The sequence below is a fragment of the Mesocricetus auratus genome, unplaced genomic scaffold, assembly GCF_017639785.1.
Source record: "Mesocricetus auratus isolate SY011 unplaced genomic scaffold, BCM_Maur_2.0 contig_1287_pilon_obj, whole genome shotgun sequence".
Classification (NCBI taxonomy): Eukaryota; Metazoa; Chordata; class Mammalia; order Rodentia; family Cricetidae; genus Mesocricetus; species Mesocricetus auratus.
Genome location: NW_024431561.1, coordinates 93981 through 110923, shown reverse-complemented (window position 1 = coordinate 110923; position 16943 = coordinate 93981). Strand labels below are relative to the sequence as shown.

The 16943-nt window shown below is 38.5% G+C and overlaps 1 protein-coding gene across 1 annotated transcript; it reads right to left on the bottom strand.

The window, feature by feature from the left end:
• Positions 1 to 7439: 7439 nt before the first annotated feature.
• LOC121138232 (endogenous retrovirus group K member 113 Env polyprotein-like) lies at positions 7440 to 15762 on the bottom strand. The gene is made up of 2 exons (XM_040740991.1): positions 15510 to 15762; positions 7440 to 10510 (listed from the first exon to the last, which is right to left on the bottom strand). The coding sequence occupies exon 2, from the start codon at positions 10507 to 10509 to the stop codon at positions 8785 to 8787; it is 1725 nt and encodes a 574-aa protein (XP_040596925.1). The 5' UTR covers position 10510; positions 15510 to 15762; the 3' UTR covers positions 7440 to 8784.
• Positions 15763 to 16943: the final 1181 nt, after the last annotated feature.

The window sequence follows — 16943 nt, the reverse complement described above, 5'->3', positions numbered from 1 at the left end:
CTTTTCATGAAATTAAGCATGTAGTTTCTCACACAGTGTGGTATGGTTAGTTTTCATGAAGTTAAGCAACTAGTTTCACAACCAGTGTTGTATCGTTACTTTTCATGAAATTAAGCATGTAGTTTCTCACACAGTGTTGTATCGTTAGTTTTCATGAAGTTAAGCAACAAGTTTCACAAACAGTGTTGTATCGTTACTTTTCATGAAATTAAGCATGTAGTTTCTCACACAGTGTGGTATGGTTAGTTTTCATGAAATTAAGCATGTAGTTTCTCACCCAGTGTTGTATCGTTAGTTTTCATGAAGTTAAGCAACTAGTTTCACAACCAGTGTTGTATCTTTACTTTTCATGAAATTAAGCATGTAGTTTCTCACACAGTGTTGTATCGTTAGTTTTCATGAAATTAAGCAAGCAGTTTCACAAACAGTGTTGTATTGTTACTTTTCATGAAATTAAGCATGTAGTTTCTCACACAGTGTTGTATGGTTAGTTTTCATGAAGTTAAGCAACTAGTTTCACAACCAGTGTTGTATCGTTACTTTTCATGAAATTAAGCATGTAGTTTCTCACACAGTGTTGTATCGTTAGTTTTCATGAAGTTAAGCAACTAGTTTCACAACCAGTGTTGTATCGTTACTTTTCATGAAATTAAGCATGTAGTTTCTCACACAGTGTGGTATGGTTAGTTTTCATGAAGTTAAGCAACTAGTTTCACAACCAGTGTTGTAATTAAATCGACAGACTACATCACCACAGGAACAAATTGGTACTCTGTAAATAGTGCAACAAGCCTCTTGTTCATATTTTTTATAATGCTACATGTGTAACATCAATGATTGTACCTAATGTATCTGTGCAAGTGCACGGGAAAGGGAGGGTAACCCTACTTGACCTAGACAGGAGTGCCTCATTTAAAAATAAAAAGGGGTGAATTGTGGGGACACCAGACCTTGAGCAGAAACCCACTTCCCCTTAGGCCTGGGAGCAGGCATCAATGTAATGTTTACTGAAAACAATTCAGTGCTTTAAAGCTTGATAGGGCTCAGATAAGGGCTGGCTCACTGAAATACCATCCCTTTCATACCTCCTAAGGCTAGATGCCTCTTCCTGTCCCTGCCCCCTGTGGTGTCTCCCCGATTCTGGGGCCGGAGATTAAACCACCAGCCAGGAGGGTGAGAAGTGGAAAGAATGGTATGTAAATGGATGGCAAAAGTCCTTAAAAGGGAAGCTCTTTTTTCTTGGAGAGACTTCTCCTGAGAGCTCCCCTAAGCAGACTGGGGTCTCCTCCTAAGCTGACTTGGGAAGCATAAAGTTTTCTTAAAGCAACCGACCGGTCTCTGTGTCATCTATCCCGACCACCTCGTTACATTCTTGGATGCAGGCCACACAGAAGGTGCGACAATTGGAGGATCCCACTGAGATCATAAAAGCAAGGTAAGTGAGCGGGTTTGTCTCTTTTTCTGGCCAGGAACAGATTGGGGAAAAAGAAAAGAAACCATGGGGAATAGTTCTGGAAGCTTGAATTACAGTATCAAGTTAAAAAGTTACTTGAAGGACATGGGACTACAGTAAAGTCTAAAACCTTAGAACAGTGTTGTATTGATAGTTTTCATGAATTTAAGCAAGCAGTTTCACAACCAGTGTTGTTTCATTACATTTCATGAAATTAAGCATGCAGTTTCTCACACAGTGTTGTATCATTAGTTTTCATTAATTTAAGCAAGTAGCTTCACAAACAGTTTTGTATCGTCAGTTTTCATAAAGATAAGCATGTAGATACTCAATAAGTCTGGTATCGTTAGTTTTCATCAGGTTAAGATTGTAGATTCTCACACAGTGTTGTATCGATTGTTTTCATGAAGTTAAGCAAGTAGTTTCACAACCAGTGTTGTATCATTACTTTTCATGAAATTAAGCATGTAGTTTCTCACACAGTGTTGTATCGGTAGTTTTCATGAAGTTAAGCAAGTAGTTACACAAACAGTGTTGTATCGTTAGTTTTCATGGAGTTAAGTGTGTAGTTTCACAAACAATGTTGTAGCGTTTGTTTTCATGAAGATAAGCATGTAGATTCTCAGACAGTTTGGTATCATTAGTTTTCATCAATTTAATCATGTTGTTTCTCAACCAGTATTGTATCGATAGTTTTCATGAAGTTAAGAAAGTAGTTTCGCAACCAGTGTTGTATCGTTACTTTTCATGAAATTAACCATGTAGTTTCTCACACAGTGTTGTATCGGTAGTTTTCAAGAAGTTAAGCAAGTAGTTACACAGTGTTGTATCGTTAGTTTTCATGGAGTTAAGTGCATAGTTTCACAAACAATGATGTAGCGTTAGTTTTCATGAAGATAAGCATGTAGATTCTCAGACAGTTTGGTGTCGTTAGTTTTCATCATATTAAGCATGTAGTTTCTCACACAGTGTTGTATTGATAGTTTTCATGAATTTAAGCACATAGTTTCAACCAGTGTTGTATCGTTACATTCCATGAAATTAAGCATGTATTCTCACGCACAGTGTTGTATCGATAGTTTTCAAGAAATTAAGCAAGTAGTTTCACAACCAGGATTGTATAGTTACTTTTCATGAAATTAAGCATGTAGTTTCTCAAACAGTGTTGTATCGGTACTTTTCTTGAAGTTAAGCAAGTAGTTACACAAACAGTATTGTATTGTTAGTTTTCATGGAGTTAAGTGCATAGCTTCACAAACAATGTTGAATCGTTAGTTTTCATGAACATAAGCATGAAGAGTCTCAAACAGTTTGGTATCGTTAGTTTTCATCAAGTTAAGCATGTTGTTTCTCAAACAGTATTGTATCGATAGTTTTAATGGAGTTAAGCAAGTAGTTTTACAACCACTGTAGTATCGTTACTTTTCATGAAATTAAGCATGTAGTTTCTAACACAGTTTTGTATCGGTAGTTTTCATGAAGTTAAGCAAGTAGTTACATAAACAGTGCTGTATCGTTAGTTTTCATTGAGTTAAGCGCGTACTTTCACAAACAATATTGTATCGTTAGTTTTCATTAAGATAAACATGTAGATTCTCAGAAAGTTTGGTATCGTTAGTTTTCATCATATTAAGCATGTAGTTTCTCACACAGTGTTGTATCGATCGTTTCATGAAGTTAAGTTTGTAGTTTCTCAAACAGTGTTATATCTTTAGGTTTCCTGAAGTTAAGCAAGCAGATTCTCCAACCGTTTTGTATCGTTAGTTTTCATGAAGTTTTGCTTGAAGTATCTCACACAGTGTTGTATTGTGAATTTTCATGAAATTAAGTGTGTAGTTTCACAAACAATGTTGTATCATTAGTTTTCATGAACATAAGCATGAAGAGTCTCAAACAGTTTGGTATCGTTAGTTTTCATCAAGTTAAGCAAGTTGTTTCTCAAACAGTATTGTACCGATAATTTTCATGAAGTTAAGCAAGTAGTTACACAAACAGTGTTGTATCGTTAGTTTTCATGGAGTTAAGCCCGTAGTTTCACAAACAATGTTTTATCGTTAGTTTTCATGAAGATAAGCATGAAGAGTCTCAAACAGTTTGGTATCTTTAGTTTTCACCAAGTTAAGCATGTTGTTTCTCAAACAGTATTGTATCGATAGTTTTAATGGAGTTAAGAAAGTAGTTTTACAACCACTGTAGTATCGTTACTTTTCATGAAATTAAGCATGTAGTTTCTAACACAGTTTTGTATCGGTAGTTTTCATGAAGTTAAGCAAGTAGTTACATAAACAGTGCTGTATCGTTAGTTTTCATTGAGTTAAGCGCGTACTTTCACAAACAATATTGTATCGTTAGTTTTCATTAAGATAAACATGTAGATTCTCAGAAAGTTTGGTATCGTTAGTTTTCATCATATTAAGCATGTAGTTTCTCACACAGTGTTGTATCGATCGTTTCATGAAGTTAAGTTTGTAGTTTCTCAAACAGTGTTATATCTTTAGGTTTCCTGAAGTTAAGCAAGCAGATTCTCCAACCGTTTTGTATCGTTAGTTTTCATGAAGTTTTGCTTGAAGTATCTCACACAGTGTTGTATTGTGAATTTTCATGAAATTAAGCGTGTAGTTTCACAAACAATGTTGTATCATTAGTTTTCATGAACATAAGCATGAAGAGTCTCAAACAGTTTGGTATCGTTAGTTTTCATCAAGTTAAGCAAGTTGTTTCTCAAACAGTATTGTACCGATAATTTTCATGAAGTTAAGCAAGTAGTTACACAAACAGTGTTGTATCATTAGTTTTCATGGAGTTAAGCCCGTAGTTTCACAAACAATGTTTTATCGTTAGTTTTCATGAAGATAAGCATGAAGAGTCTCAAACAGTTTGGTATCTTTAGTTTTCACCAAGTTAAGCATGTTGTTTCTCAAACAGTATTGTATTGATAGTTTTCATGAAGTTAAGCAAGTAGTTATACAAGCAGTGTTGTATTGTTAGTTTTCATGGAGTTAAGCGCATAGTTCCACAAATAATGTTGTATCGTTTGTTTTCATGAACATAAGCATGAAGAGTCTCAAACAGTTTGGTATCATTAGTTTTCATCATGTGAAGCATGTAGTTTCCACACAGTGTTATATCGATAGTTTCATGAAGTTAAGCAAGTACTTTCACAACCAGTGTTGTATCATTACTTTTCATGATATTAAGCATGTAGTTTCTCACACACTGTTGTATTGGTAGTTTTCATAAAGTTAAGCAAGTAGTTACACAAACTGTGCTGTATCGTTAGTTTTCATGGAGATAAGACCGTAGTTTCACAAACAATGTTGTATTGTTAGTTTTCATGAAGTTTAACTTATACTTTCTCACACAGTGTTGTTTGTGAATTTTCATGAAGTTTAGTGCCTAGTTGCACAAACAATGGTGTATCATTAGTTTTCATGAAGATAAGCATGTAGATTCTCAAACAGTTTGCTGTCATTAGTTTTCATCATATTAAGCATGTAGTTTCTCACACAGTGTTGTATCGATAGTCTTCATGAAGTTAAGCAAGTAGTTTCACAAACAGATTTGTATCGATAGTTTTCATAAAGATAAGCATGTAGATTCTCAATCAGTTTGGTATCGTTATTTTCATCAGGTTAAGCATGTAGTTTCTCACACAGTGTTGTACAATTATTTTTCATGAAGTTAAGCAAGTAGTTTCACAAACAGTTTTGTGTCGTTAGGTTTCATAAAGATAAGCATGTAGAGTCTCAATCAGTTTGGTATCGTTAGTTTTCATCACGTTAAGCATGTAGATTTTCAAACACTGTTGTATCGATAGTTTTCATGAAGTTAAGCAAGTAGTTTCTCACACAGTGTTATATCGTTGGATATCATGAAGTTAAGCAAGCAGTTTCTCAAACCGTGTTGTATCGTTAGTTTTCATGAAGTTTAGCTTATAGTTTCTCACACAGTGTTGTATTGTGAATTTTCATGAAGTTAAGCGTGTAGTTTCACAAACAATGTTGAATCGTTAGTTTTCATGAACATAAGCATGAAGAGTCTCAAACAGTTTGGTATCGTTAGTTTTCATCAAGTTAAGCATGTTGTTTCTCAAACAGTATTGTATCGATAGTTTTCATGAAGTTAAGCAAGTATTTTCACAACCAGTGTTGTATCGTTACTTTCATTAAATTAAGCATGTAGTTTTTAACGCAGTGTTGTATCGGTAGTTTTCATGAAGTTAAGCAATATTTACATAAACAATGTTGTATCGTTAGTTTTCATTGAGTTAAGCGCGTACTTTCACAAACAATATTGTATCCTTAGTTTTCATTAAGATAAACGTGTAGATTCTCAGACAGTTTGCTATCGTTAGTTTTCATCATGTTTAGCATGTATTTTCTCATACAGTGTTGTATCGATAGTTTCATGAAGTTAAGTTTGTAGTTTCTCAAACAGTGTTATATTGTTAGGTTTCATGAAGTTTAGCTTGAAGCATCTCACACAGTGTTGTATTGTGAATTTTCATGAAGTTAAGCGCATAGTTTCACAAACAATGTTGTTTCGTTAGTTTTCATAAAGTTAAGCAAGTAGATTCACAACCAGTGTTGTATCGTTATTTTTCATGAATTTAAGCAAGTAGTTTCACAAACAGTGTTGTATCGTTACATTTCATGAAATTAAGCATGTGTATTCAAACACTGTTGTATCCAAAGTTTTCATGAATTTAAGCAAGTAGTTTCACAAACAATGTTGTATCATTAGTTTTCATGAACATAAGCATGAAGAGTCTCAAACAATTTGGTATCATTAGTTTACATCAAGTTAAGCATGTTGTTTCTCAAACAGTATTGTAGCGATAGTTTTCATGAAGTTAAGGAAGTAGTTACACAAACAGTGTTGTATCATTAGTTTTCATGGAGTTAGAGCGTGTAGTTTCACAAACAATGATGTATCGTTAGTTTTCATGAAGATAAGCATGTAGATTCTCAGACAGTTTGGTGTCCTTAGTTTTCATCATATTAATCATGTAATTTCTCACACAGTGTTGTATTGATAGTTTTCATGAATTTAAGCACGTAGTTTCAACTTGTGTTGTATCGTTACATTTCATGAAATTAAGCATTTATTCTCGCACACAGTATTGTATCGATAGTTTTCAAGAAATTTAGCAAGTAGTTTCATTGTTGTATTTCAGTGTTATATTGTGAATTTTCATGAAGTTAAGTGCATAGTTTCACAAACAATGTTGTATCGTTAGTTTTCATGAAGGTAAGCATGAAGAGTCTCAAACAGTTTGGTATCGTTAGTTTTCATCAAGTTAAGCATGTTGTTTCTCAAACAGTATTGTATCGATAGTTTTCATGAAGTTGGGCAAGTAGTTACACAAACAGTGTTGTATCATTACTTTTCATGAAATTAAGCATGTAGTTTCTCACACAGTGTTCTATCGGTAGTTTTCATGAAGTTAAGGAAGTAGTTACACAAATAGTGCTGTATCTTTAGTTTTCATCATGTTAAGCATGTAGTTTCTCACACAGTGTTATATCGATAGTTTCATGAAGTTAAGCAAGTAGTTTCACAACCAGTGTTGTATCATTACTTTTCATGATATTAAGCATGTAGGTTCTCACACACTGTTGTATCGGTAGTTTTCATAAAGTTAAGCAAGTAGTTACACAAACAGTGCTGTATCGTTAGTTTTCATGGAGTTAAGCGCGTAGTTTCACAAACAATGTTGTATCGTTAGTTTTCATGAACATAAGCATGTAGAGTCTCAACCAGTTTGGTATCGTTAGTTTTCATCAAGTTAAGCATGTTGTTTCTCTAACAGTATTGTATCGATAGTTTTCATGAAGTTAAGCAAGTAGATTCACAACCAGTGTTGTATCGTTAGTTTTTGCAGCAGACCGCTCTGGCGGAGAGTGTCAGACCGCGGGAGCTCAGGGTTGAAGGTATCAGGAGAGGTCAGAATACGGAGCAGGAAATGACAGACAGACACCAAGAATTTAGTGAACTGCTGTAATTTTACTGAAGTTTAAACTTCTCTTATATAGTGATAGAAACAAGGAACTTAACAAGGATAGAAAAAATACAATTCATGTTACAGCTGAATCATGATTTTTTAAAATTTGAACATCTCAGCGAAAAGTTTCCAGCCCCAGATCAGACATAGCATAAGTTTATCTATTAATACAATTATTTGTGGCTCTGCGGTTGGTCATGAACTGGCTGCTCGGTGAATCATGTCTAGCATATCTTTAGAGACAAGTGTCAACTTCCTCTTTTTACATGGACAGTTTTAGCTCCCCTCTGATGTACTTAGCAATGTGTTCTTTAAAGGAATCACATCTGCGATACAAGGCTTCCCACAACTGCTTGCATAAGCAAGCATGCCAGTATCTTAAGGCTGGCATCATATTTTCTAAAATGGCTCGTCTCTCCTTTTCATCATAAATACACCATGGTCTCCTGCTTCTACGTAACCGTTCCATGAAGTTTAATGAATTCCAAAGAACTCTCTTGCCTTTATGGTTGACCCATCTGTAACCCCGCTCATCATAGCCTCCTGTATATGGTAGGGGCTCTAAATAGTTTCCTTGCTTCGGCACCCATCGTGGCGCCGTCCACCATCTCCCCTTAATCAGATACTGAGTATATCCTCCGGGAAGTGTTCTATAAGGAATTCTCTTCGTTTCACAGCATTAAGGAAATCTCCCAGAGTTTGATTACTAGTCTTATTGTATCCAGCTTCTGTATAAACAGCCTGGATAAATGGAGGTGCCTCGAGCAGTGGGTTATCCATCTCAGGGCTGGTGGCATTGCCAGCTTCCTTTTTAGAATCTGGGTTAGCCTGTGCTTGGGAAACAGATAGCAAAGTGATAGATTACGCAGAAAAGCATAAAGAGAACAGAATATATTGCTCGGCAGCGCAGGGATCTTCTGGCGGCTCTCATGGGTCGGGCTTCTCTCTAGGAGACTGCCTGGGGCTCCGCTTCGAGAAGCTCTGACCCCATCCCTTCACGCGGTTCCCCCCAGTAGAGCGGCATTCTGCTACAGTTACACAGGGGTCACCGTTGTGGGTGTAGCAGTTCCTCCTTTTTGTTTTTAAAACGGAGCTCAAAGATATCCTGTTGCACTGTTTTGAGTGTCTTGAAAAGACATGATATAAGAGGAGGAAACAGAAAAATTACTATAAGGAAAAGCAAGACAAGGATGCCAAGAAATATAAAGTATTGTAGCCAATCTAAAGGATTAAGAGCCTTTACATTAGACTGAAGGCTGGAGGCTAGTTGTTGAAGCCCCCCTAACTGTAGATGCGACTGACTCATGGCTGAGATATCCTTTTGTAATTAGTCAATATCATGGGAAATGCTACTGCTTGTCCAGACTCCCTGCAGATGTGCTTTTACTTTTTCCCAAGGTTCAGAGGTATTGTAAGGCAGAGGTGTGACACAAATAGACTTAAAATTGCCATGACAGCGAACTGAAAGCGTATTTTTAAGATTGCTCATTTCCTGACCAAGTGCAATCACCACTTCCTCCAAAGCATTTAGTTTTGATTCCAATTTCTTATCAATTAATTCCTGCTGAGTTAAAGCAAGAGAAACATTGCGATTGAGGTTATTAACAAACTGTGCAGTTTGAATTGTCTCAACCAATGCCGTGGTGGCAACAGTAAAAGTAGTTAAAATTGATATTAAAGCAGCAATGCAAAGAACAAGAGCAGCAACAAAACGTTTTGGCCTAATAAGGGCATTAAAATCCTCTAAAACTTGTAAAGCAGCATTATCATACCAAGGCTCTTCACCAAGCTCTACTGGCAACAAAACATAAGGAGGGCGCCGAACGATTATAACTGTGTCCAAATCCTTTGGTTCCGCTGAAGAAATACAATTAGTCAATTTACAGGAATGGCAAGTAACCGAATAAGAATTTCCGGGCTCTTGGGAAATATTAACAAAAGCCTGCTGCGCAAGAAGCATGGCATAGGGATAGGATAAACATGCACGCAAACCATAAGCTAAAGACTTCTTTTCACCAGGTTTCTTTTCCAAGAACATATTGGCTGCGGCCACTAACCGAAATAGGTCAGACTGCCGCCTTGTGATATTTCCTTGTTCGATGAACCAGGTAGGTTCTACTATCCCAGGTGAAAACCAACTTCTAAGAGGCTCTCCAAGGCCATCATAAGTATAATTATGAAATTTTTCCTTATTTTGTGTAATATAATTTTCATAAATCTTATTGGAGCCATTATTAGAATTAGAATAATCCCATACTAATAAATTTTCATCAGTCAAATTAACTGAAGCATACCAAGTAGCCGCATGAGGAAAAGCACATTGTAACCATGTTGGATTATTGGTTAATGCTGCATCCCAGAACTTATCCTTATCCCTGTATTTTTCAATACTCTGTACTTCAGGACTTGTTTGCCTATTTACAAAGACTTCTTTATATAAAGGATCACCCAAAGTCTGCATTTGAACCTCCCATATCCATCTTTTACCTGAGGAATCACCGAGTTGTGCCCTATCAGGAGAATCTGTAAGAAAGGTCCTATAGCGTGTAGTAAAGCAGCCATGAGGAGCCTTTCCCTGAAGAGTCAGGCAGACCGGTAACGAATCTGCTCTGCCCTCAAAATTTATAAAGGAGGATGTGCTAGGGCGGAGCTCTGAATTCTGAGCACCGCCTATTCTTAGTGAATCATTTGTTAACACTTTAATGTGTTGTGGGTCCATCCAGCCTATGGGCTGGATGATGGGAGGATCTGGAACATAAGCCCAATAGGAAACCCCCTCTGTGGGTAGAGGGGTAGCAGAGAGGAGAGAAAGAAAGGCCAAGAAATAACATGCAGGCGTCGGGGGTTTCCCCAATTCAATTAAAAGTTCTTTAGCATGTCGCGTCAGCGAGCGAAATTGAGTCCAGGTCATTGGCTTTCCCCGGTTGCCTTTCAGTTTCTTCATTTGCAGAATCAGCTGCTTCTGCTGCTTCCGTTGCCTCCGCTTCTGCTTCCTTTTCTTTCGGGGCAGGTCTGATGTGTCGGTCCGGAACCCAAATGGGGGACTCGGCATCCTGGGGAAAGATACAATCATACCCTCGTCCCGCCGTTATAAGTATATCTGGCCCTTTCCAGGTCCCGGTTAAAAGATCTTTCCATAGTACTTTGGGCAATGGGCTTTTAATAATTTCTCTATCCCAATGGGATAGGGCAGCAGAAATTCCTTGGCTATTTAAATTTAAATGATTAATGACAAATAAGGAATGTGACAAAACATGATGAGGAGTAAAATACACATTGCTCGATCTCTGCAACCTTTCTATTTGAGTTTTAAGAACCTGATGAGTCCTTTCTATAATTGCCTGTCCTTGAGGATTGTAGGGAATTCCTGTAACATGTTTAATGCCCCATTGTTGACAAAAGGAAGCAAAAGCCTTAGAGGTGTATGCAGGGACGTTGTCCGTTTTAACTTGTGAAGGAAATCCCATTATATGAAAACATTGAGACAAATGTTGCACAACATCTTTAACTGCTTCCCCAGTTCTAGCTGAGGCATGAGTAAAGTGAGAAAAGGTATCTACAGTTACATGAAGAAAGGACAATTTTCCAAAAGAGGTTACATGAGTTACATCCATCTGCCATATTACATTTGGCTTAAGTCCCCGGGGGTTTACCCCCATTTTTGGTACTGAATGGGGCGCAGGACATTGGCCACAAGATTTCACTATTTGTCTGGCCTGTTCTCTACTTAAATGAAACATTTTTCTAAGTGCGTTAGCATTCTGATGATGAAGAGCATGACTCTCTTGTGCTTCAGTAATGTTCCAGACATGAGGTGTTAAGGTCATAGTCAATAAATCTGCTATATGATTCCCATGTGACAAGGGACCAGGCAGCTTAGTATGTCCTCTTATATGTCCCACAAATATTTTATGCATTCTTTTTTGGAGAAGTTCTTGCAGATTTTGCAATAAAATTAGGATAGGGGATTTCCCGGACAAGGTGGCAGTCTCTATAGCAGGAAAGAGATTAACCACATATTTGGAATCTGAGTATAAATTAAAAGGTTGGGAAATCTTAGTCAGGGCCAAGAGGACCGCTCTAATTTCTGCTTGCTGGGCAGATGTTGGCGGCCCTTCTTGAACCCAATAACCATAGTCTGGGGCATAGACCGCAGCCCTTCCTGTGGAGGAACCATCTGTAAAAACTTTTGGCGCCGTAATCAGAGGCTCATGAGAAAAACAAGTGGGGAAAATAAATTCCACATTCTTAGAAAATTCCACTAATGGATGTCTTGGATAATGATATCTAATATGTCCTGTATATCCCATAAGAGCCAGGACCCAGTCCTCATTATTTTGCATCAATTGATCTACCTGATTCTTATTATAGGGGGTAATGATTTCCTGAGGTTCGTGCCCAAACAATTCTTTAGATCTATTTCTCCCTTTTATAATCAATAAAGAACACATATATGGATAATCTGCTACCATTTTTGATTGAGTATGTGGTAAATGTAGCCATTCTAATATCCCATCTTGCCATAAGCAAGCGGTGGGTGTATAACCAGTGGAAAAAATCAATAATTTCCAGATTTTATTATAATCTAGCTGTTTAACTCTTGCATTAGACAAGGCCTGTTCAACAATTTGTAAAGCTGCAAGAGCTTCAGGAGTTAATGTTCGTATTGATTTTGGATTGGAATCCCCATGCAAAATAGAATATAATGGACTTAAGGTTCCTGTGGTTATTTTTAAATAAGGGCGTAGCCAATTAATGTCCCCTAATAATTTTTGAAAATCATTTAGCGTCTTAATTTGTCCCTTCTTATGAAAACCTTTTGTGAGGTTATGTAATTCTCATGAATCTTCTGTCCCAAATAATTCAGTGGTTTTTCCTTCTGAACTTTATCAGGGGCGATTATAAGCCCATTAGCAGTTAATGCCTGAATCATGTCTTTTAACAATGACTCCAATAGCTCTCCTTTAGGATGAGCTAACAAAATATCATCCATATAATGTATAATATATGCCTCCTTATATACTTTTCTAACTGTTTCTAAGGCTCTTCCTACAAATTTTTGACATAAGGTAGGAGAATTTTTCATTCCTTGAGTCAATGTCACCCATTGATATCTTTTAAAAGGCCTTTTAAAATTTACTGATGGCACACTAAAAGCAAAGTATTCACTATCTTCTGGGTGCAACTTTATAGTGAAGAAACAATCTTGTAGATCTATCACATAAGTAGGCCAGCCATTAGGTACTGCAACTGGAGATGGCAATCCTGGTTGCAGTGCTCCCATATCCTTCATAACAGCATTTACTGCTCTAAGGTCCTGCAATAGCCTCCATTTCCCTGATTTCTTTTTTATAACAAACACTGGTGTGTTCCAAGGGCTATTGGACTCCACTAGGTGCCCTTTTTCTAATTGATCCTGAACTAGCTGCTCAAGAGCTTGCACTTTTTCTTCTGTTAGGGGCCACTGACTTACCCATAGGGGGTCTTGAGTCAGCCATTGTATTTTATCTGCACAAAGATATTCTTCAGCGGCCCCTATGAAAAATGCTGGTACCTTAATTCCTCTGCAGATACCAATTTTAGATCCATAGAATCTAATAAATCTCTTCCCCGTAACGTAAATGGGAGTGAGGGCAAAACATAGGGCTGAATTATCCCCTTCTTTCCTTCATGAGTCCATTTCAATTGTCTAGTGCTTTGCATTACACCAGAAGCAGATCCTAATCCTAAAAGTGATGAACCTGTTTTCTTGATTGGCCAAGCATTTGGCCAGTCCGAGGCGCAGATACAAGTTCTGTCTGCCCCTGTATCCATAAGACCCCTGAAGGCTTTCCCTTCTATAGTAATCGTCTTAAAGGGTCTTTGACTAAGGTCTTGAATCATGAATGCTCCCTCACTGGAACCAAACTGTCCTTGTCCTCTCCCTTCCTGGAGGACCAGATTTGGAAAATGAATATAAGGTATCAATAATAACTGAGCTATTCTCTGTCCTTTATGCAACTGAATGGTTTCAGACAATGGTTTCACCATCACCTTGATGGTATTCTCTGTATCAGAGTCTATTACTCCAGGAATTACTTCAAAGTTTTTCTTGATGTTAGAACTTCTACCCAGTATTAATCCTGTCGTTTGAGGCAGTAGAGTCCCTTTAGTATGGGTATTTATTATAGAAACTACATCCCATCTGGACAGAATTATATCTTCATTACAGATGAGGTCCAGCCCTGCACTTCATGGAGTAGCTCTAGGCAAATCATGTATTGTAAATTCTGGAGCATCAGGGTTAAGAGAGCTTTCTTTAAATTCCTCTTCTCCCTTTGCTGTGGGGCTAGGAGATCGCCCCTCTACCAGTTTTTTGTCTCTTTTTCTTCTTCTTCCTCGCTAAGAGGGGTTCCATCTTTCCGGAACTTAGATTTGCACTCATTTTTCCAATGTTTTCCTTTCCTACATCTAGGACACAAACCTGTCCTTTATGCCTATCATTCTTTGGACAATTTTTCTGCATATGCCCTTCCATTCCACAGGAAAAGCAAGTAAGTGGGGAGGAAGGTCTTTTACCCCCTCCATATGTCTGTTTCACATATGAGCTGAACTTTTGTCCTTTCATGGCTGCAGCATAGGCCATTCCTTGCACTACTGCTGGTCAGGCATCCTGACATGCTTTTATATAATCTTGCAGGTTACCAGTTTTTCTGATTGGTCTAATTATATCCTGACATAGAGCATTGGCATTTTCCCAAGCTAATTGTTTGAGGAGGATATCAGTGCCCTCAGAAGGAGGCATCATTCTATTAATAGCCTCTTCTAACCGGGCTATAACTCCTGATAGGTTTCTTCTGTTCCCTGCTTTATATTAGCCAATGCTCCTCCCTTGGTTCCTGAAGGAGGAATCCGCCTCCATGCTTGAACAGCGTTAGTAGTTATTATTTGCAAAATATCTCGAGGTATTTTAGTCTGAGACTGAGGGGTGGCATATTCTCCTGTGCCCATAAACATAGCCATTGTGGGCTTGGGGCCTCGTTTTTTGATGGAATCTACAATGGTCTCTTTGCATATGTCCTCATATTCAGTTCTCCAGAGAATATAATCTCCAGGAGAGAGTGTGGCCTTTGCAGTCTGTAGCCAGTCATAGGGAGTTAGCCAAGAACTGGCCACCATTTCTACAATCTGCAAGGTAAAAGGTGCAGATGGTCCAGACATTTTTACAGCCTGTTGGAGCTCTTTAAGAGTTTTAAGGGGCAAAGGTTCCCACATAGGTTCCTCATCCCAAACTTCTGTGACCGGGAATATACCAAAGGTAGTATCTCCGGTTCTCCTTGCTTCAGCCATAGCCCCTTGAAATCCCATAGGGACCAAGGGAGGATATTTTCGAGGCTTTAGGACTGGTCTTTTCTCTTTTACCATTGTAATATAGGAGGGAGGAGGGTCAGTATGATCTCTAAAATCATCTTCCCAATCCTTCTTTGCCATCTCATCATCTAAATAGACATCATCATCATCATTCTCAGGAGACGATTCTTTACGTCTGCAGTGTCTTCCCGTTTGTAATGGTTTTAACTCTTCCGGGGTACCTTCCTCGAAAGCCACCTCAGCATATACCGGTTCCTCAGTCTCAGAACCTGTTTCTCGACAAAGGCCCTGAAAAGGGGTGCCTTCAGTCAATATTTCTCTAATATGCAAAAATAAAGGGAAGGCTTGAGGAGGCAGGGTCTTTTCTCCATTTTCCTGTACATATTTTCGCATTTCTCGACCAAGTTTTTTCCATTCTCCTAAGGTCAAGGATCCCTCATTCAAGAACCAAGGGCTTATCTTTTGAATAAACATAGCAAAGTGCTCTAAATCTTTCTTAGAAGTATGAAGTCCTGAATTGAGCAACATTCTATGTAACATGGTTACCAGCATGCTCTCATTTTTAGTCAGCGTATGCCCCATGATTATTTCCTGTTTTTCAAGATTACTCACGCTTAACCGGTCAGCCTTTACCGGCGGGACTGCAGCTCCCTGGTGAGATCCGTTCCTTGACCACTAAAAAGGAAAGAAAAGAAAGATTACCTGTCCTTCAGGTCCCTGTTCGGGCGCCAGCTGCCGCGGACCGCTCTGGCAGAGTGTCAGACCGCGGGAGGTCAGGGTCGAAGGTATCAGGAGAGGTCAGGATACGGCGCAGGAAATGACAGACAGACACCAAGAGTTTTAGTGAACTGCTGTAATTTTACTGAAGTTTAAACTTCTCTTATATAGTGATAGAAACAAGGAACTTAACAAGGATAGAAAAAATACAATTCATGTTACAGCTGAATCATGATTTTTTAAAATTTGAACATCTCAGCGAAAAGTTTCCAGCCCCAGATCAGACATAGCATAAGTTTATCTATTAATACAATTATTTGTGGCTCTGTGGTTGGTCATGAACTGGCTGCTCGGTGAATCATGTCTAGCATATCTTTAGAGACAAGTGTCAACTTCCTCTTTTTACATGGACAGTTTTAGCTCCCCTCTGATGTACTTAGCAATGTGTTCTTTAAAGGAATCACATCTGCGATACAAGGCTTCCCACAACTGCTTGCATAAGCAAGCATGCCAGTATCTTAAGGCTGGCATCATATTTTCTAAAATGGCTCGTCTCTCCTTTTCATCATAAATACACCATGGTCTCCTGCTTCTACGTAACCGTTCCATGAAGTTTAATGAATTCCAAAGAACTCTCTTGCCTTTATGGTTGACCCATCTGTAACCCCGCTCATCATAGCCTCCTGTATATGGTAGGGGCTCTAAATAGTTTCCTTGCTTCGGCACCCATCGTGGCGCCGTCCACCATCTCCCCTTAATCAGATACTGAGTATATCCTCCGGGAAGTGTTCTATAAGGAATTCTCTTCGTTTCACAGCATTAAGGAAATCTCCCAGAGTTTGATTACTAGTCTTATTGTATCCAGCTTCTGTATAAACAGCCTGGATAAATGGAGGTGCCTCGAGCAGTGGGTTATCCACCTCAGGGCTGGTGGCATTGCCAGCTTCCTTTTTAGAATCCCGGTCAGCCTGTGCTTGGGAAACAGATAGCAAAATGCTTAAATAGATTACGCAGAAAAGCCAAAAGAGAACAGAACATATTGCTCGGCAGCGCAGGTATCTTCTGGCGGCTCTCATGGGTCGGGCTTCTCTCCTGGAGACTACCTGGGGCTCCGCTTCGAGAAGCTCTGACCCCATCCCTTCAGGCGGATCCCCCCAGTAGAGCGGCATTCTGCTACAGTTAAACAGGGGTCACCGCTGTGGGTGTAGCAAGTTTTCATGGAGTAAAGCGCGAAGTTTCTCACACAGTGTTGTATCGGTAGTTTTCATGAAGTTAAGCAAGTAGTAACACAAACAGTGTTGTATCGTTAGTTTTCATGGAGTTAAGCGCTTAGTTACACAAACAATGTTGTATCATTAGTTTTCATGAAGATAAGCATGTAGATTCTCACAGAGTTAGGTATCTTTAGTTTTCATCAGG

Excerpts from the sequence above, each read along its gene's own strand:
- LOC121138232 (XM_040740991.1), bottom strand. The coding sequence starts at position 10,509 with ATGCCGAGTCCCCCATTTGGGTTCCGGACCGACACATCAGACCTGCCC.